Below are 22,776 nucleotides of genomic sequence, written 5' to 3'. Positions count from 1 at the left end.
TATGTATCGACCACAACCTATTTTACGATGAAATGGACAACACCTCCCCTATATATATGACTTCAAACCATTCAAAACAATCACCAAACAGCCCAAACAACATCAATAATAAACATATTGAGCCTGCCAAAATAGTCCACACACAACCTAATCACTCCATACATACGGCGACCACCGTAGTTGTGTTAAACGACCCGGAAATGTTACGAATAACTATCATCCCACAATAACCCTACATATATATGGTGTTTCTCCACACCCTTCCTCATCCAAAACTCCACAAAATAGTAGTAAAATACGCAGCCCAACAGCAACGCAAAACAGTCCACAAAACAATAACATTACTACCAAGCCTTTCGATATATATTTCACAAGTTCTAGCTTCATTGGCTTCGCCGCAACTTGGATAATCTTAAATACATATAGAGTAAGAGGTTACTTACCTTTATACAGAAATAAAAACTCCAATTTGACCTTAAATTTCCATGAAATATCCCTCCAATGCTGCCACAACAACAAAAAAGCGAAACTAGCGATCAATTAGTGTTTTTCGGCACTAGAATCACTTTAGAAGGCTTGAAATCACCTAGGATTGATATTAAGAACATGAGGGAGTATTTACAGAACATAAAACCTTTAAAACAACCTCCCACACGAGCTGGAACGACACAAAAATGAGCAACAACAAGAAGAACAAGAGACTTACTAGCGCCACGGAATTCCCGACACTTGATTTGTGTTGTTTGCCCTTTTTTGGGTCTTGAATCTTGAGAGAACCTTGAGAGGATGTTACTAGGGTTCTAAGGTCTGAAATTAGTGAGACGAAATGACTTAAAATGGGTTGGAGGCATCCTATATAGATCCAAATATCTTAAACCGCCTTAGTGGGCCCCATAGAGAGGTGCTTGGCGTAGTCTCGTGAAAATGCGATTATCTCTCTACTCCGAGATCGTATCGATGAACGGTTTAATGCGTTGGAAACTAGACTCATAGATATTTAATTTGGTTGGTAGATCACCCCGTAATTCCTTTTAAATAAGGATAAAATATTAGAAATATTTGACCTAATGTTTAAGTAAAATTATGAACCTAAGTTGCGACAACTTTTGTCGACTTTTGTTTCATAACTCGTTTGACTTCAAGACTTATGATACGGATATTATATGATTAAAATACCTTAATACATGACCTCTTGATTGTATTAAGCACCGCTAGATTTACCTGAAAATACGAGTTACACCATCCTTGATTCATTTAACTTCTAATACTTGTTAATCACCCTTATACACTCTTGTATCACTTAAGACCAATAGGATTGACTTCTTATCATCTCAAAGGTAATTCCTTCTTGGATTTATGTTAACTAATATATGGAATGAACTAACACATTTGGATATGGGTTGTAACACCCTCCCCCCCTTAGGAACATTCGTCCTCGAATGTAAGGGTTCATAGGGAGTTTAACTCATCGTGGATTCCAATGGAAATTTCCGATCAATTTTCCCCTATAAAATGGTCACTAGCAAAACTTGCAATAAATTAAGCCCAACATATGGCTTTACAAGGATATACAAAGCATTATGCATATTTACATTATCTACATATCACCATTTTGTATTAAGGAGGAGTATTCTCAAATTATTGCTTACCTCATAGAGCCGTTTCACCTTCCAATGTATCCTATCTTCCACCAGCATCCTTGTTATCTTCATTCTGGAATAGGTAAGGGTATTTAGACTTCATCTCCTCTTCTGCTTCCCATGTCATTTCTTCCATATTTTTGTTCCTCCGCAATACTTTGACGGAAGCTACATCTTTTGTTCTCAGCTTGCGGACTTGTCGATCTAATATCGCCACTGGCACTTCTTCATATGATAGGTCCTCTGTAACTTATACATCTTTGATAGGGATGATTCGAGAAGGGTCTCCAATACATTTCCTCAACATAGATACATGGAATACCGGGTGGACAAATTCCAATTCGGATAGCAATTCTAACTCATAAGCAACCTGTCCAATCCGTCGAAGAATTTTATATGGCCCGATATACCTTGGACTCAGCTTAACTTTCTTACCAAAATGCATAATACCCTTTATTGGTGAGATCCTCAGGAAAACCCAATCATCAACCTCAAACTCCAGATCACGACGTCAGACATCAGAATAAGATTTTTGCCTGCTTTGTGCCGTCCTCAATCGCTCCTGTATCACTTTCACCTTCTCAATAGCTTGGTGAATCAAATCTGGCCCATATTATTCTGTTTCACCGACTTCAAACCATCCAACTAGTGATCTACATCTTCTCCCGTATAGTGCCTCGTATGGGGCCATTTTAATACTGGAATGGTAGCTATTATTGTAGGCGAATTCTATGAGTGGAAGATGGTCATCCCAATTTCCCTTAAAATCTAGAGCACATGCTCGTAGCATATCTTCCAGTGTCTGAATGGTACGTTCAGCCTGTCCGTCAGTCTGCGGATGAAATGCAGTGCTGAGATTCACTTGTGTGCCTAAACCCTTCTGAAAAGACCTCCAAAAGTTAGCTGTAAATTGAGCTCCTCGGTCTGATATAATAGATACCGGCACACCATGAAGCCTAACAATCTCCTTGATATACAACTTCGCATAATCTTCAGCCGTGTAAGTTGTCTTAACTGGCAGAAAATGGGCACATTTTGTAAGTCGATCAATTATCACCCAGATGGAGTCAAACTTATGATAAGAGCAAGGTAATCCAATAATGAAGTCCATATTAATCACCTCCCACTTCCAGATCGGAATCTCTATATTCTGAAGCAATCCACCGGGTTTCTGATGTTCTATCTTTACTTGTTGACAATTGGGATACTGGGCTACAAATTCTGCAATAGACTTCTTCATATTATCCCACCAATACTGCTCCTTGACATCATGATACATATTTGTCGAGCCGAGATTGATGGAATATCGGGATTGATGAATTTCATTCATAATCTTCTCTCGCAACCCTGCCACATTAGGCACACACAATCGGCTCTGGTATCTCAGTGCCCCATCTTTTTCGATCTCAAAAGCCATACTTTTACACTGTTGAATGCTTTCTCTTAATCGTACTAAGATAAGATCTTCATATTGTCGTGCGTTTACCTCGGATACCAAAGATGATTCTGATGTATTCTGCACAGTAGCACCTCCGTCATCAGAGTCTAACAATCTGATTCTCATATTGGCTAGATGATGAAGCTCTTTAGTCAACCCCCATCTACCTGCCTCAATATGTACTAAGCTTCCCATTAATTTACGGCTGAGAGCATCTGCCACAATATTGGCTTTACCGGAATGATACAATATCTCGACGTCATAGTCTTTCAGTAATTCAAGCCACCTACGCTGCCTCAAATTTAACTCTTTCTGCTTGAAGATGTATTGTAAAATCTTGTGATCTGTGTAGATGTCAACGTGGACGCTGTATAAGTAGTGCCGCCATATCTTCAAAGCATATATTACTGTAGCCAATTCAAAATCATGGGTTGGATAATTCTTTTCATGCTTCTTCAATTGTCTTGATGCATAAGCAATCGCCTTCCCACACTGCATCAATACGCACCCCAAACCTATACCTGAGGCATCACAATATACCATATAACCTTCTGTTCCTTCAGGAAGAGTGAGCACTAGTGCGGATGTCAATCCATTCTTCAGCTCCAGAAAACTACGTTCACAAGTGTCAGACCACTGGAACTTGGTAGCTTTCTATGTTAACTTAGTCAATGGTGATGATATAGAGGAAAACCCTTCCACAAACCGCCTATAATATCCTGCTAGCCCTAGGAAGCTGCGGATTTCTGATGGTGTTGTAGGACTCGGCCAATTTTTTACTGCATCGATCTTCTGAGTGTCGACACTAATACCCTCATCAGATATCACATGGCCAAGGAATCCTACTGAGTTCAGCCAGAATTCACATTTGGAGAGCTTAACATATAACTTACGATCCTGAAGTGTCTATAATACTATCCGCAAGTGGCCCGCATGTTCCGCCTCCGAACGAGAATACACTAGAATGTCATCAATGAATACAATCACGAACACATCAAGATAGGGCCTGAATATAGTATTCATGAGATCCATAAAAGCTGCTAGGGCATTTGTTAGCCCGAACGACATCACCAATAACTCAAAGTGCCCATATCTTGTCCGGAAGGCCGTCTTTGGAATATCCTTCTCCTTAACCCTCACCTGATGATACCCTGAACGTAAATCAATCTTGGAGAAATACTTGGCACCCTGGAGTTGGTCAAACGGGTCATCAATTCTTGGAAGTGGATACCTGTTCTTTATAGTAAACTTATTCAACTGTCGATAGTCGATACACATCCGTAACGACCCGTTTTTCTTCCGCATGAATAGGACTGGCGCACCCCAAGGTGAAGTGCTAGGCCTAATGAAGCCCTTATCCAGAAATTCCTTCAACTGCACCTTCAACTCTCGCAAATCTGCCGGGGCCATTCTGTATGGAGGGATAGAGATCGGTTGAGTGTAAGGCAACACATCAATGCTAAACTCAATCTCCCTTTCAGGAGGAAGGCCTGGGAGTTCATCTGGGAAAACATCTGGAAATTTGTTGACCACGGGGATTGATTGTAGAGTAGGCGGCTTCGCCTCCGTATCCCTAACGTGAACGAGATGATAAATGTAACCTTTTGAGATCATTTTCATTGCCTTAAGATAGGAAATAAACCTACCTTTCGGTGTAGCAATGTTCCCTTTCTATTCAATGATGGGTTCACCCGGAAATTGGAACCTAACCATCTTCGTACGACAATCAACATTTGCATAGCATGAGGCCAACCAGTCCATTCCCATTATCACATCAAAATCAACCATTTCTAACTCAAATAAATTTGTCGAGGTTTGACGACTACAAATCATCACAGTGCAACCTCTATATACCCTTCTAGCAATCACAGAATCTCCTATCGGATTAGATACCGCAAGGGGTTTACTTATCAATTTAGGTTCAATGCCAAACTTATTAGCCACAAAGGGTGTAACATATGATAATGTAGATCCCGGATCAATCAGCGCATATACATCATAAGAAAACACAGACAATATACCTGTAACAACATCTGGAGACGACTCGAGATCCTGTCGACCTACTAGAGCATAGGTTTGATTTTGAGCACCACTCGAACTCGGCACTGCACCTCTACCCCCACCACGACCTGTCGACTGCTGAAAACCCTGTGCTGGAGGTCGAACTAATGAGGAAGAACCAGACACAGATCCAGCCGGCTGAGCCATACCATCACCTCCTCTGTTAGGACAATCCCACATCATATGGCCAGGCTGTCTGCACGAATAGCACGCATCAGAACCTCGACGGCACAGTCCAAAGTGGGCCTTGCTGCACTGATCATAATGTGGTGTTGGGGGTCTCATCTGACTAGTATCCCTCTGATGTTGCGAGCCAGATGCCCGCGAACTCTGACCTGGACCAGAATAGGATCGATCATATCGAGGCCTCTGAAACTGTGGAGGATCACTAGCTACAGGTGGTGCCTAACTCCTCGAAAACTGTGGCCTGACGCTGCCTCTGAAGTCATCAGAATACCCTGCAAATCTCGCCCTCTTATGCTGGACCCTATCCTGCTCCCTAACTGCCCTCTGCTGGCGCTTACGATCCTCTAGGGTCTGGGCATAAGCTTGAATATGGGAAATATCCATGCCCTCCACCAAGGAGGCTGTCGTACACTCATTTATCAGATGTGGTCCCAACCCATTCACGAACATATGCACCCTATCACTCATCTCGGCCACCATATGGGGAGCATACCTTGCCAAAGAATCAAACTGCATACTGTACTCTCGCACACTCATATTACCTTGTCTAAGGTTCAAGAACTTATCAGCTCTAGATCGTCGTATCTCAACTGGCAAGTAGTAACGAAGAAAGGCCTCAGAAAATTCCTTCCACACAGCTGGAGGAGTGTTCGAACCCCTGGATCTCTCCCAACTATCATACCAGAGAATCGCTAAATCCCGTAGCCGATAAGAAGCCAACTCTACTGCCTCTATATCACTTACATGCATAACCCGCAGTGTACGATGAACCTGGTCAATAAAGGTCTGTGGGTCCTCCTTGGGTTCTGATCCGGTAAACACTGGAGGGTCTAAATTAATAAAATCACAAACTCTCGTGCTAACTGGTTTCTCAGTAGCACCTGTATTCTACCCCTGAACCTGAGCAGCTACCAAGCTAGTCAATAACTGCAAAGCACTCCGCATATTCTGGTCTGTAGTGCCAGACGGAGGAACTGGAGGTGCGGGGTGCCTCCTAATATCCTCTGGAGGAGACGGGGTAGATGAGGTATGAGACGGCATCTCACTCTAAACCTCACTTTGGCCTGCTCTGGCTTGGGGCACCTGACTGGTACCCTCTCCCGCAGCTGTATCAAGCCGTCTACTAATTGTTTGCTTCCTAGTCGAAGGCATCGCTGAAAGAAAACAAGGTGAATATTAGAGACAAACACTTACGACTCAACTCTACGCACGATCTAGATTCAGGAAGAAGGTAACAACCCTAGATGTCATGTAGCCTCCTGATTATAAATATGGCGCGCTACACATCCATAATCACGACTCTACTAGACATGGCTCATAGACAATCCCTAGGACAGACTTGCTCTGATACCAAGTTTGTCACGACCCAAACTGGAGGGCCATGACTAGCACCCGACCATACTTGCCGAGCACCAACGTACATTTTATCTAACCTTCTTTATTATCTTTTACGGCTGACGAGATCAATATAAATGATAGACATGGATCATGGACAACCAACAATAAAAACTGATGGCATGAACATATATAATATGGGATGACCAGACAATCAAGAAACTATATATAAGGTATGAGCTACCACGTTACCATGAAAGACTATACAACAAAAACTAGCTGACAAGGCATAATAAACTATACATGAGTCGACACCTGTCTATGAGCCTCTAAAGGAACATAAGTGCTGCAACATAGCCGGAACAGGGCCCCGACATACCCATAATTTCTATAACAAAAATACATACCAAGACCAAGGCAAGTCCGAAGAAGGGATCTCGCCAATCACCGCTGAACTGGACAGCCTACTATGGTTGGGGAGCTACACCTGCCTGTCTATCAGGACCTGCAGCACGACATGTAGCGTCCACAAATAAAAAGATGTCAGTATGAATAAAGTACTGAGTATGTAAGGCAGGGAACCATAAATACGATCAGTAATGTAAGCAAGGATAGATAATATATAACTTGTAACATCTTAGTACCTTTGAGGGATACTGACATGAAATGCATGATACATATGTATAAATACATAAACCTTTAAAACATTCGCCTCTGTGGGCATCATCATCATCATATCATACCCGGCCATAATAGGCTCGATAAAAAACGTACCCGACCATCATAAGGCTCTGTAGAATCGTACCCGGCCACGTGGAGCTCGGTAAAACCCAGCTGATCAGTGGTTGCACAATAGGTGTCGTACCCGGCCAACTATAGCATGGCTTGGTAGAGTAAAATAGATACATATATATAATGAATGCTCGACTCATGGAATCACATTCTAAACCTTTCGGAGTGATGTAAGGTCGGTATCCTCTGTATACGTTATTAGGACTAACTCTTCACTATGAACCTTATAAGAATCAGGAAGTACCAACAACATTGATAACAAAAGAATAAGAGAAGCAACATTAACATCAATCGTTCCATAAGAGGGAAAACAATGTAAGTACTGCTAGCTTCTAAGAGTAGAGTATCTTGGAAGCTCGTTCATTACATTATGTACAATCGGAGTCATGCAAAAGAAGGAAAGGGATAGCCTCACATACCTTGTATATACTGCCCCAATCTCAAGCTATGCAATTGTCAAAACTCCTTAGTCTACAATAAGAGAAACGATACTATCGTTATCATTTAAGCGTCATAACTATTATGTATCGACCAGAACCTATTTTACGATGAAACGGACAGCACCTACCCTATATATATGACTTCACACCATTCAAAACAATCACCAAACAGCCCAAACAACATCAATAATAGACATATTGAGCCTCCCAAAATAGTCCACGCATAACCTAATCACTCCATACATACGGCGACCACCGTAGTCGTGTCAAACGACCCGGAAATGTTACGAATAACTATCATCCCACAACACTACATATATATATGGTGTTTCTACACACCCTTACTCCTCCAAAACTCCACAAAACAGTAGTAAAATACGCAGCCCAATAGCAACGTAAAATAGTCCACAAAACAATAACATTACTACCAAGTCTTTTGATATATATTTCACAAGTTCTAGCTTCAATAGCTTAGCCGCAACTTGGATAATATTAAATACATATAGAGTAAGAGGTTCCTTACCTTTATACAGAAATAAAAACTCCAATTTGACCTTAAATTTCCATGAAATATCCCTCCAATGCTGCCACAACAACAAAAAAGCAAAACTAGCGATCAATTAGTGTTTTTCGGCACTAGAATCACTTTAGAAGGCTTGAAATCACCTAGGATTGATATTAAGAACATGAGAGAGTATTTACAGAACATAAAACCTTTAAAACAACCTCCCACATGAGCTGGAACGACACAAAAATGAGCAACAACAAGAAGAACAAGAGACTTACTAGCGCCACGGAATTCCCGACACTTGATTTGTATTGTTTGCCCTTTTTTTGGGTCTTGAATCTTGAGAGAACCATGAGAGGATGTTCCTAGGGTTCTAAGGTCTGAAAATAGTGAGAAGAAATGACTTAAAACGGATTGGAGGCATCCTATATAGGTCCAAATATCTTAAACTGCCTTAGTGGGCCCCATAGAGAGGTGCTTGGCGCAGTCTCGTGAAAATGCGAATATCTCTCTACTCCGAGATCGTATCGATGAACGGTTTAATGCGTTGGAAACTAGACTCATGTATCTTTAATTTGTGGTAGATCACCCCGTAATCCCTTGTAAATAAGGAGAAAATATTAGAAATATTTGACCTAATGTTTAAGTAAAATTATGAACCTAAGTTGCGACAACTTTTGTCGACTTTTGTTTCATAACTCGTTTGACTTCAAGACTTATGATACGGATATTATATGATTAAAATACCTTAATACATGACCTCTTGAGTGTATTAAGCACCACTAGATTTACCTGAAAATACAAGTTACACCTTCCTTGATTCATTTAACTTCTAATACTTGTTAATCACCCTTATACACTCTTGTATCACTTAAGACCAATAGGATTGACTTCTTATCATCTCAAAGATAATTCTTTCTTGGATTTATGTTAACTAATATATGGCATGAACTAACACATTTGGATATGGGTTGTAACATCAACGACCAGGATTAAAAGAAACCGGACGGGTCAGATAAATGGGTAAAAGGGTTGGGTTAAATCGGAATTGGGCCAGTCCAATTTTAATTCATAATTGGGTCAATTTTTAGGCTGTAATTGAAATGAAATAGGTTTAGATGCTAAATAGCCAGTTTTTCCTTTTTATTTATAAAAAATAGTAAAATGATTTTTTAAAACAAATTAAAAGCACTGAGCTAATTAATAATATATAAACATTAATCTAAAAATACTAGAAATGATTTTATGCTTGCAAAATGCTATTACTCGTAATATAGGCTATAATTGCAATTTTATGCAATTTAGTTTAAAAATATCAAATAGATTTATAAAAGAATGCAAAAATCACCTTAATTATATTTTGGTGTAAATATGAGAAATAAATAAATTATTCACCAAAATGATAATTTCGAGAATAATTATTGAATTTTGCACTGCTAAAATAGACGATAAATTGGTTTTGAAAGTCTTTAGAAATTTGGGAAAAATTCCAAAACACTTGGGCATGTTTATGTATGCACATATATGTTATTTTGAAAGTATTTTGAGTGTAAAAAAAACTTAGAGAAAAATTGGGTATCAACAGCTGCCCCTCTTTACCCGGGAAGGATGAAAGAGTTGTCGGGTAAAGATACGATGGCCAATTTTGCCAGAAAAGAAACGATTTGAAAAGTATTTTTTGCCCGAGCTCTAGTTCCTGAGCTGCCTACATATCCCTGGTCTTACAGGAGTCAGGCCACGTGTAGTTCAGGATCTATTGACGGGATATGCCGATGGAGATTTTGAAAAGAACGGACATGATGTTTGGTTGAGACAAGTGGTTGAAGTCTGATAGGCTGCGGGAACTGGAGCAGGATCGCTCCTGCTGAGGCAGTTGTTGATAGTCGATGTACCTGCAAATGAATAATACCAACATACATTGTGCATAAATTTAAACGTGATGCAAGTTCCCATCGGACCATGAATGTTGTCTTTGGACGGTTAGGATGACGTCCTCAGATCATGACGTCCTGGGCCATGAAGCGTATAATAAAGGATTCGCAGGCTATGAAATGATGTTCTCGGGCTATGAGAATGATGCCTCCGAACCATGATGCCTTTGAATAATGATATGCAAAAGGTAAAATAGGGGTCCTCAGGCCATGGCATGGCGTTCTCGAGCTATGCAAATGGTACCTCCGAACAATGAAGCCTTTGGACAATTTGGCGATCTTTCAGCCCATGAAATGCGGAAGGTGGCAATCTTTCAGCCCATGGAATGTAGGATTTGGCGATATTTCAGCCGATGTGAGGCGTAAAAGGTGGCAATATTTCATCCATGCGAGAGAGATAAGGTGGCGATCTTTTAGCCGATACAAGAAAATAAAGTGGCGATATTTCAGCCATGCAGGATGGAGACTGAGCTTAGTCTCGGAAGGCAGAAAAGTAGCCTTATGCAAATGATGATGGAGGTAGAGCTTAACCTCGGAAGGCAGAAAAGTAACCTTATGCAATGCAGAGAAATACAGATGGAGACAGAGCTTAGTCTCGAAAGGTAGAAAGGTAGCCTTATGCAAATGATGATGGAGGTAGAGCTTAACCTCGGAAGGCAAAAAAGTAGCCTTATGCAATGTAGAGAAATGCAGATGGAGACAAAGCTTAGTCTCGAAAGGCAGAAAGGTAGCCTTATGCAACGCAGGAAATGCAGATAGAGGTAGAGCTTAACCTCGGAAGGCAAAAAGGTAGCCTTATGCAAAATGCAGATGGAGACAGAGCTTAGTCTCGAAAGGCAGAAAGGTAGCCTTATGCAACACAGGAAATGCAGATGGAGGTAGAGCTTAACCTCAGAAGGCAGAAAGGTAGCCTTATGCAAAATGCAGATGGAGACAGAGCTTAGTCTCAAAAGGCAGAAAGGTAGCCTTATGCAACGCAGGAAATGCAGATGGAGGTAGAGCTTAACCTCGGAAGGCAGAAAGGTAGCCTTATGAGTGCAAGAATGTAAAAGGATGATTAGTAGTAAAATTTCTTAGCTGATAGCTGATTACGACAATATGACTACTGGAGAGATTGTGTACGGATAGCAATTGCGGGCAAGTGATGATTCTGAGAAGTTGCATTCTTGGGAAAGTATGCGTACATAAATATATCTAATGATATTGCGAATTGAGTGCCTGCATCCAAAGAAAAATTGTGAGTTCTGTAAGAGGAAAAGGTTAGTTCGTCTTCCCCGGGCTCTTGACGTTGTGTGTCATTGGGGTAGCATCGCTAAACAACAGCAATCCGGATAATAGTTATGCATGATTGAGTAAATATAACGTAAGTATATAATCGAAAATAGTTTTCTTTAGATGAACCAATGACTGTCATGTGGTTCCAGACATTGCAACTTTTTGCTCCGGAATTTTGAGGATCCTCCTCAAAATTCTGCCCCAGTTTGCTGAGCGGACATTTCTGACGGCTGTGCTGAATGACTAAAAACATCTTCGAAATTTTGAGGGTCCTCCTCAAAATTCTGCCCCAGTTTACTGGGCTGGCGCTTCTGGCGATGCATGGACTAACATCCCTTCGGAATTTTGAGGGTCCTCCTAAAAATTCTGCCCCAGATCCAATAGCGGGAAAAAATGGAATTTTTATTAAATTGTGACCAAACCCATAGGGCTGCCTACGTATCCCCTCTTAAACGGGAATCGGTCAGGCGTAGTTCAAATTACATCATTAAGGGAATCATAAGTGGTTACACATAATATCGTTTCACTGCATCTGAATTGATTGGCTTCGGCCAAACTTCTCCATCCATCTCTGCAAGAATAAGGGATCCTCCAGTTAGAACCCGGTGAACCATGTACGGACCCTGCCAATTGGGAGAGAACTTCCCCTTGGCTTCATCTTGATGTGGGAATATTTTCTTCAACACTAGCTGCCCCGGTGTAAACTTTCTTGGCTTAACCCTTTTGTTGAAGGCTCTGGACATTCTGTTCTGATACAGCTGAACGTGGCAAACCGCATTCATCCTTTTCCCATCTATAAGGGCTAATTGCTCGTAGCAACCTCTTACCCATTCTGCATCATCCAACTCCACTTCTTGTATGATCCTTAAGGAGGAAATTTCTACCTCGGCGGGGATGACCGCCTCTATACCCTAAACCAGCATATAGGGAGTTGCTCTGGTCGATGTGCGGACTGTAGTGTGGTATCCCAATAAGGCGAATGATAACTTCTCATGCCATTGTTTGTGCCTTTCAACCATCTTCCTCATCCATCCATATATGATGATACCCAGCGAAACAATCAACAAAAGGCTGCAACTCGTGCTCGGCGCAGTTGTCGATAAGAATGTGTATGTTGGGCAAGGGGAAGTCGTCTTTGGGACTGACCCGATTAAGATCCTAGTAGTCAACACAAACTCTAACTTTCCCATCCTTTTTTGGTACTGGCACGATGTTGGCTTACCATGTTGGATACTCTACTACCCTGAGAACCTTGGCTTTGACTTGCTTGGTAATCTCTTCTTTGATTTTCAAACTCATGTCGGGTTTGAATTTCTTGAGCTTCTGCTTTACCGGCGGGCATATTGGATCTGTTGGCAGTTTGTGAGCTACAATGGATGTGCTGAGACCAGTCATATCATCATATGACCAGGCGAATATGTCTTCATCTTTCTTTAGGAACTCCGTGTACTCTTTCTTTTCTGATGGTGACAGGTGAACACTGATGTGCGTTTCTTTGATATTCTTTGCATCTCCCAGATTGACAACCTCAGTTTCATCCAAGTTAGACTTAGGCCTATTTTCAAAATTCTCAACTCCTCTAACGACCTCTTCTGGCATATCATCCTCTTCTGAGTCCGTATCCATTTGTTGTGTTGTCTCGTTGGAAGTCACAATCGTTGGTTCATCATCAAGGCAAGTAATAGTAATGCTGTGTAAAATAAAGTGAATGATAGAAAAATAATAAGAGCGAGATATATAATAAAATGAAATACTTCGATTAAATTCACAATTGTTTTGAGTATCAGAGATTTTTTCAAAATTAAAAACAATGCGGAAATAAAATCAGCTAGTAAAAAGTAAAAATGTGATGCATGGTGCTATTGTTTAACCTTGCTACCCTGAAGATTTCTAGGTCCTGGTGGTTCTGATGGTCCAGTTATTAAGGCATGCTCCTCGGCTTACGGCCTGTATGGAAGGGCCTTTTGATCTTGTGGAATATGATGACGATGCTAGAGTGCACGAGCTAACCTTTGGGGAGGGGAATAATAAAAGAAAAGAAAAACAAAAAAAGGTAACAAGTTAGTGCGGATTATGAGGAAAAATGTTGCAATATTTAAACATATTGTGCAAGAATATAAATCGTGTCCTAATTTGGGTGCCTAGTTGTGACCGAGGTAGGCTTAGCAACAAGTTAATTTGGAGAACCTATAATGCTAAATGCCTCATTTTATTGATAAAAATAAGACGAATCCAAAACGACGCTAAATAATAGAAAGTAAAATGTCACTAGTGGCCATCGGCCTTATTACATCATTAAAGCAAAATAAAAGACTCCTAACTACTTGGTCCCAGAAGGACCCTCCCCAGATTCGGCATCTTTGTCTCCCTCGAACAGCTTCACCACCTCGCGCAGTCCTAGCAGCAGATAAGCTTGGGCCAAATGTCCGCATGCATTCCCTTCAGCGTTTCGACAATCTTCAATCCTCCTGAGGAACTTTCCTTCTAGCTCCACTAGACCCCACTCCAAATACCCCAGTCGCTTGTTGGCGCTGACAGCCATATCCTTCCATTCTTCGATTAACTTTTGATGGGCTTCTTGTATTTCCCGATGCTCACTTCCACACTCTCGAATTCTCTTGCGCAGTTGATTGTACTTAACCCATGCTTCAGCTTTCTTGTCGATGATTCTGTGTCCGTGAATGAACCTAGGCTGACCCATACCATTGTGATTATCTTCCAACCAACCCGAATAGTGCGGCACGCAACCAGCGTGATACCTGTCTGGCTCAATAGATTCTTTCCCCAAAACGAGCTTGCAATGCCACATGTGTTGAGTTTGGCATTTGTGAGGGCTATCATCGTCCTGGAAATCAGCCCTAAAGTGACTCATTTTGTTGACCCTTGGTATTATTTGCTTTCTTCCTACCTGCCTCATGGCTCGGAGGGTAATGTAGGGATAAGTTCCTCTTAGACCAATGAGTATGAGAAATGGTGCGTCTCGGGATCGAACAATGAATTCTTCCGTAGGGAACCATTCGACCATCCACTATACCTGGTCTTATTTTAGATTATCGAATAGCTCCACCCATCTTCTAGTGTCCACTGGCTGAGCGAACATATTAGGCATATAATTCATACGCCTTGGCTGGTGGAAGGCAATGTGATCATCCCAGTCTCTGCGTAAGATCTCCTGTCGGTATTCTCCTTTCTGGAGGTGCTCCATGAGCCAGAGCTGAAGTAATAAATTGCATCCCTCAAAATGACTGGCCTTTCGCTGACAGTTGTCCAGAGCCCGGTATATCTCAGCAACAATCATGGGCACTATACTGAAAGGCTGTCCGCCAATTCCTTCCATCAGAGTCTTGGTTACCATGGCCAGTCTGGTGTGGATCCTAGCCTTCTTCGTATGGAACACTATCATCCCCAGGAAACAAAACATGAATACGAAGACCCTTCTATGAATATGCCCCAGTGAGGTGAGGGCAAATTCATCTGAGTAGGTGCGGTATGACTTGTTACGGTCGTACCTCTCATACTGACAGTCGAATGGGATGTAGGAGCCTTTCAAACAGGTCAAGTCTGGGTTCTTCTTCAGTCCCGTCATCTTAAGGAAACCTCTACCCTTGTGATTCTCTGGCATAAGCAAACCCGGAGTCTCCCAAGGAATACCAGCTAAGCCTCCTATTTCTTCGAGCAAAGGAGTCATTTCAAGGTCCCCGAAGCGGAACACGGACCGGTCACTATCCCAAAATAGAGTTGCAGCCTCTATGATTTTGTTGTCAGGCTAGATTTCTAGAAGAGAAGGTAGATTCCCTAAGTATTTTCGGACGAATGTCTGATCACTAGAGTGGAGATCCTCCCACCAATTTAGTAGCCTTGGATGAATGTTGGTTACCATGCCAAATTTGGGGACTTCATGCCTCATTTTCTACAAAACAAAGTGTTAGACCCTTACCCCGCCAGACTCAACTATTTAAACCAATAATTAGCATAAAAAGCATTTAGTTCTCCAAATAAATGCACAGAACATGTAGTTGTCCATTTGGGTTTCAGGGAAACCCAATGGACTTTGGACAAGGCTATCTTAATGAGTCATTATGTGGACAACATAACTGACTCGGCTAGGTTTGACCATGATACATGCACAGTTAGACAGAGTAAGGTTTTTATCAGGGTGTTAGACAGGTACCCTTGAGCGGACAACTCAAGAAGTAAAGGCACGGAACCGTCGACTGCACCGTTGATCGACTAGTTTTACCGCAAATACGCCTTTGCCGAATTTAAAGGGTGATAATATTGGAAGAGCGCAACCACTCATTGTAAGCGTTGCCAAGGTATTTGTTTGACACAAGTGGAATATGATGTTGAAGATGCAGTTTACAAGAATGAAACAAATTGACATGTATTTTCACGTTCATAAGATAAATGATTATGCTAATTGTAGTAATTACAACAGTATTGCAATAAAGCAGTAAAGGAAAGCAGCTAAAGGAAAGAAAACACATAAAGAGCCAAGTCAGTTTCGTAGTGAAAGAATAAAAGACAGTAAATAAAGCAATTAATGAGATAGTAAAGTCACAAGCAACATGCAATGGTAAAAGCCTAAAGAAAATCCCCAGCAGAGTTGCCATGTTGTCGACGCCCCCTTTTCTCTAACCGTAGGGTCAGAAATCGGGTATACGACATTGGGAAGACAACTCTATTCCCTTTCGAGAATTGGGTTTCGGAATTTGAAGAGTCGTCACCTAATGATTATAGTGCATTAGGACACTTTTTTTAGAAGAGTTTGAGTTGGAAAACTAGAGTTCGGGGAAGGGCTAGAAATTATCTCGAGGGGAAGGTGTTAGGAACACTTCAAGATCCACTAGTGTGGTTCCCGACCATGTTACAATTGTGACTTTACAAGTAAACAATCAAGGCTCAAATAAGGATTCGCGTATAACATTGCAATCAGGTTGAAAACTTTCGAAGGTAAGTAGAGAGGGCAGAAATTTATAAAAAAAAATGATTTGCATAGTTTTACAAGAAGAGATGAAAGCAAATAAAGGGAGGGGAGTCCTAAATTTATAATTAATATGGATCACTTCAATGCAATACCCAGCAATCACTCCTCAAAATAGGGGTCGCACGTGATATTAGCGCATCGGTCATCATATCCATACCTACCCTTCCCACCCCGTTAAGGTGGTAAAGCGTAGAATGGTATCGTTACTTATTGCATGCTATTACCCGTCCCAATCCTATCAGTCCCGGAGGCATATGTGACTACTAATCCTAAAGGGGAGGGAGTTGGGGCTTTTGCGGAGTTTTCAAAAGGATAAAAATCTAGGCGATAAGCAATAACAGATAGAAGTTTAAAGGGAAACAAATAGAAGTTAAGGCTCAAGTCGGCCTCCTCATTCAAAGCAGCAGATTATTTAGCATGACTTACAAATACTAGTTTAGTCTGTATTAAACTTAACGTAGGAAGGGTGGCTAATTTATCACATATTTTTCAGATAAGAAGTCCGAATTAGGCCTGCCTGCTGGTTGTAATTATCAAAACTGATGCAATTATAAAATTTTACCCTAAGGCTTGCCTAGGCATTAAACAGAACCTATAGGCATGATATCTATTAGTTTCAGAAATAAAGAAGTAAACTGATTGCAGAAAAAGAATTGTCAATTACAGGGACATAAGATCTGCAGGCGTTAAACATTATTGCTACTGAATTTAGGCTTATAAGCGAGTTGACGATTCAGGTTTAGTTAACAACTCCTACAGACATGCTTTCTAGGTGTTACTGATTTGAGCACTGTTATTGTTTATGCAGGAATCCTATAGGCAGGTTGTCAACATGCAATTGATTAGGTATTTAAGTCCTATAATAGGTTTTGCCTAATGACAGATGTAGAATGCAGAAAGTCCTATAGGCATGGTGTCTATATGAAGATGCAGAATTTCAGAAGTATAGTATTTCCCTATGAACATGGTATCTATATGAGAATGCAGAGTTTCAGTGATTTATAAAATGCAGAACTTTATAAAAAATAGTAATCCCTATGAACATGGTATCTACATGAGAATGCAGAGTTTCAGTGATTTATAAAATGCAGAACTTTAGAAAAATAGTAATCCCTATGAACATAGTATCTACCCCTTGCATGCATAGTCCCCTACCCTTTTCCACTAGCCGACCCCAAATGTTTATTACAAGATTATTACAGACCAGAATGAATAAGAAAAAAATATATCAGAAATTAAAGATTCCAACCAAGGAGAGCCTAATTCAGACCCCATGTATGAAATATGAAATAAATCAACTTCCAAAGATCAGATTCCAAAGCCTTTCTCTTATTTGGGATGTGTCAAAGTTCCAAGGAGCTTCAAGAACTCCAGGAAAGGCTTACACCCCAAATATATTGCAGAATTAGATTATAGTGCAGTGTGGAAATGCCAACTCTCAGATGTCCAAGTTCAGAGGGAACTCAAGGTCCCAAAGCAGGGCTCAAAAGAGAGGGGCAGAACTTACGATTCTAGGAATAGGTTTAAGTGCACAAGGGGGAAGGGAATCAGAGAGAGACAGGGCAAGCTAGTGGTCATGCCCAGCAATTGGGATGCTGGCACACCCTTGACCAGCCTGCTAGTCAAGAATTGAGAGCTAGGATCCATTGTGGATCAAGTTATGGCCTAGGCAGTAATTAGGATACTGTCAGGCCAAGATCTTAACTCAGGCATATAGAAGGGAATAGGGGTAGGGGTTTATAACAGAAGCAAGGAAGAAAAATATTTAACACAAATTACAGAACATGAGCAGTAAAGTAAACAAAAGTCTGAAGCTGTAGAGTGAACACATAAGGGTGAGGCAGAAAATTAAATAAAAGACATACCAGTTTCAAAGAAAATGAGGAAGCAAAAGTAGCCTTGAAAAGCCAAATTGCAGACAGCAGTTCCAAAAAAAACTCAGAAGAGAGTAGAGAATTGAGAGAGTATTGAACTCGAAGCAGTATTGTAAGTGTGTAAGAGTATGCAATTCGAAGTGTGTTGTAAAAGTATTGAATTGTCCTTGTGTTCGAAGATACGGAAGGGTAGTCCCTTTTATAGTGCAGAGAAGTAAGTAAGAAAGGCAAGAAAATAGTTTGCAATCAATCACATAAAGTCTCCCTTTGGTTAAGGGATTCTGATTTCAAACGGGTAAAAGATAAGTAAAGAAAGAGTCTGATCAAAATCTTTTCAAAGCAGCACAATAAGGGTAAATACACAGGGACTATTTAAGGCAAAAGTCTAATAGTACACGGTTTGTGCAAATAAGGAAAGGAAATCAATCAAACAGCTAGGGAAATCAAAATTACAAGCTCAATTCGAATGAACAAAGTCAGGAAAAGGTAAAAGAGGTTCAATCAAAGAGAAATCAGTAACAATCAATCAAACCCCATTAGAGGATTTCAGAATCAATCAATAGTTGGAAAAAACCTTTTAGAAAGAAGAATTTCTCATATATAAAGCACACAAATATCAATCAAAAGGAGTTGTCATGTTTATTAGAAAAGACTATCATAGGAAGAGTTCAGAGTCAAAAGGTTCCAGTTCAGTTTATAAACTTAGAATGAGTCTGAGAGTCCAGGGTTCCAAAGTAGAACCCTAGTCCAAAAATAAATCTTGCCAAAACCCAAATCCTAGGGTTTCCAACTTTAATCAGAAGCAAAGATGAGAAGACAGATAACAGGCTCAGAGGTCTCTTTCGGAAACTCATGAGAAACCAACATACATGATAGCAGGTTTGAAGCAACAAAGTAAAAAGTTGATTTGAGGAGCATAAAGAACATGTTTAAGAAAAGCCGGAACTTAAGCAAGTTCGGGAGAGAAGAAGGGTGATGTAAACTTAAGAAACAGTAGTAATACATGCTTAGAATTCCAACAAAAGTCCAGTAAAACAAACAAAGTTGAAGAACTCAGCAAGAAACACATATAGGAGAAGAATATTGGAAAGTATAGCAGACAACATGTAGGAAAACATAACAAACATTAACATGCGAGCCTGATCTAGAGGCACAGTAGAGTACAAAGGTACAGAAAAGTCACGTATAGTAGAAAAAAACAGAAGAACAGCACATGCGTGGTAGAAAAGAAAACACACGAGCATAGTATAAACAAACACTCATAAAGAAAGAAAAGGAAGAATCAAACATGTTTTTGAAAAACCTTTCAGAATTCCTAAATAGAAGGTAAACGATTTTAAAAAGAAAGTCTAGGGAAAACCTTTTAAATGACAAGTAAAGCATGGATACAGCATAGATCTAAGCAAACAAATAGAGAAAGAACCTAGAATAGCTTAGGGTTTTGGAGAAATCCTAGAAATGAGAAAGGCTTGGAAGAAGGTCCGATCTAAGTCGGATAAGGTCAGAAACAGGCTCAGAAGACCAAGAGCCACCGGAGCAAGGTTGGAGATGGCTGGAATCTTCGAATCGGTGAAAGTCTAAGTGCAAACCTTCTAGGTCTGGCCTCGATTTCTCAGGTATCAGGCGTGTAAGAGCGAGGGGAGGTGAGTATAGGTCGTCCATGGCCTGAGAGGCCATGGATTCCGGTGAGTCGGAGGTTGAAGATGGGGTGATAGATGTTAGCGTTTCAGGAACATTCGAGAGCGTTTGAGAGAGGGAGAGCATTCAAGGGCGGCTGATAGAACAAAGTGGGGGAATTAGGGTAGGGTTAGGTGAATTAAAAAAGGAAATGGGCGATCGTGGCCGTTGATCAAAAGGATCAACGGCCTGGATTAAAAGAAACCGGGCGGGTCGGATAAATGGGTAAAGGGGTTGGGTTAAATCGGAATTGGGCCAGTTTAATTCAGAATTGGGTCAATTTTTAGGCTAAAATTAAAATGAAATGGGGGCTGTAATTGAAATGAAATGGGGCTAGATGCTAAATAGCTAGTTTTTCCTTTTTATGTATAAAAAAAAGTAAAATGATTTTTTTAAAACAAATTAAAAGCACTAAGCTAATTAATAATATATAAAAATTAATCTAAAAATAGTAGAAATGATTTTATGCTTGCAAAACGCTATTACTCGTAATATAGGCTGTAATTGCAATTTTATGCAATTTAGTTTAAAAATATCAAATAGAATTGTAAAAGTATGCAAATATTACCTTAATTATATTTTGGTGTAAATATGAGAAATAAATAAATTATTCACCAAAATGATAATTTTGAAAATAATTATTGAATTTTGCAATGCTAAAATAGACAATAAATTGGTTTCAAAAGTCTTTAAAAATTTGGGAAAAATACCAAAACACTTGGGCATGCTTATGTATGCACATATATGTTATTTTGAAAGTATTTTGAGTGTGTAAAAAACTTAGGGAAAAGTTGGGTATCAACAATAGCTTAGACCACATTTTATCCCAAAATATCAAACTTCAATGAAACTTATTTTCTTTGATTCGCTCACTATTTCACCTTTACGAATTTACTTATCACTTGTTTGAAATAGCATATTACTTATAACCTCAAAATCTCATTCTTGAACTTACGTCGATTAACTTACGACGAAACTTTAACGTACGAAAATGCGAGATGTAACATCTCATTTCCGAGCTTCATCAATTTACTATGGCGTACTTTCACGTATGAAAACATGGGGTGTAACAGTGACAATGCCCGCAATTCATAGGTGCAAAAATCACAGAATGCTTTCAGAGTTGGCAGATTAAAAGGATAACTTTAACACCCTATCATCCTGTCATTAATGGACAAGCAGAGTCAAAAACAAGGTTATTATTAATAACTTGAAGAAAAGATTGAAGGAGTCAAAAGGTAAGTGGCCGGAAGTGTTACTAGGAGTCTTATGGGCTTACCGGATGACAAGGAAAACAGGTACGCGAGAGACTCCATTCTCACTTGTGTATGGTGCTAAAGCCTTAATCCTAGTTGAAATAGGTGAACCGTGTACAAGATACATCCAAGCAACCGAAGAATCAAATGGGGAAGAGATGCGAATAAATCTCGATTTGCTTGAAGAAAGGAGAGAACTAGCTCTAATAACGATGGCAACACAGAAGAAAATTATTAAGCGATATTACAATCGGAAAGCTCATCTCAGATACTTAAAGATTGGGGACTTCGTCTTCAAAAGGATTTTTCAATCATCAAAAGCGACGAATGCAGGAAAATTAAGTCCACATTGGGAAGGACCTTACAAGATTTGTGGCATTGCTGGAAAGGGTGCATATGAGTTAGAAACAATGGACGGCAAAGTAATCCCTTCAAATTGAAATGCTGTTCATTTAAAGAAGTATTACTTCTAAAGGAAGACCCCTGGTCAGGTATCATTTATGTAAGGATTAGATTTATTCTTTTTAATTATACTAACAATTTTAGATGATAGGCACAAATCTAGCCCATACCAAATGATGATATTAGATCTAAAAGACATGCGAGATGCAAAATTATCCCCGGTCTGAGTTACAACCTTTCTAATAGAAATAAAAAGGGTTAAGTAGTTATTATCTAAAACTATACCTCTGAGTTCCGTATGTATTTTCCTTTTCAGGAAATGGACCAAATGAAAGGAATAATCAAATGCGTGAGATTTCATACTTCAAAGCTCTAACACATGGGGGACTATAGATATAAAGGCAAAGCATAATGGAAGTCAAAGAAGATTCAAGAAGACTAAAAGTCAGAATTCAAGCCTGGATCAACCCAAAAATCAAAATTCAAGAGCAAATCAAGAGCCAAAAACACAAACATGATTCAAAAAACTTTGTAATAAGCTTTGATGAATTATAAACTCGCGGAGCCTGATTTAAAAACACAACCCTATGAATACTTAGGTTAAAGGAAATGTCCAATTATGGGTTGCAAAATATACCCTAGAATTTTGTAAAATCTGTTATAAAGAAAACATGTATGAAAGAGTTGTAGATGTTGTACAAAAGGTTACCTGAATACATGTAAAGTGTTATATAATTTGAAAGTTCAAACTACAAAACTTCTTCAAATTATTCAAGAGATTTCTTTGGAATATGTATTTTCCTACTTCTTCATATGTTTACACGAATATGAAGTTGAGACGTCTTCTTCATTAGTGTCGTTTATAAAAGGGCCCTCTTTTATAAAAATTTGTGTCTATTCAAAAATCAAGAAATACTAAAGCATTTTTAAATGCAAATTAAAGAGTAGGACAGAAACTCAAGCGGAATATTATA

The 22,776-nt window shown here is 39.9% G+C and overlaps 1 protein-coding gene across 1 annotated transcript; it reads left to right on the top strand.

The window, feature by feature from the left end:
- The first annotated feature begins 21,426 nt into the window (after positions 1-21,426).
- On the top strand, positions 21,427-21,840 carry LOC142176067 (uncharacterized). Its single transcript, XM_075243128.1, has one exon. The coding sequence runs from the start codon at positions 21,427-21,429 to the stop codon at positions 21,838-21,840; it is 414 nt and encodes a 137-aa protein (XP_075099229.1).
- Positions 21,841-22,776: the final 936 nt, after the last annotated feature.

The sequence above is a fragment of the Nicotiana tabacum genome, chromosome 22 (genome assembly GCF_000715075.1).
Source record: "Nicotiana tabacum cultivar K326 chromosome 22, ASM71507v2, whole genome shotgun sequence".
Classification (NCBI taxonomy): domain Eukaryota; kingdom Viridiplantae; phylum Streptophyta; class Magnoliopsida; order Solanales; family Solanaceae; genus Nicotiana; species Nicotiana tabacum.
Note: the sequence above shows the minus strand (reverse complement) of the source record. Positions and strands in the feature narration are given on the sequence as shown.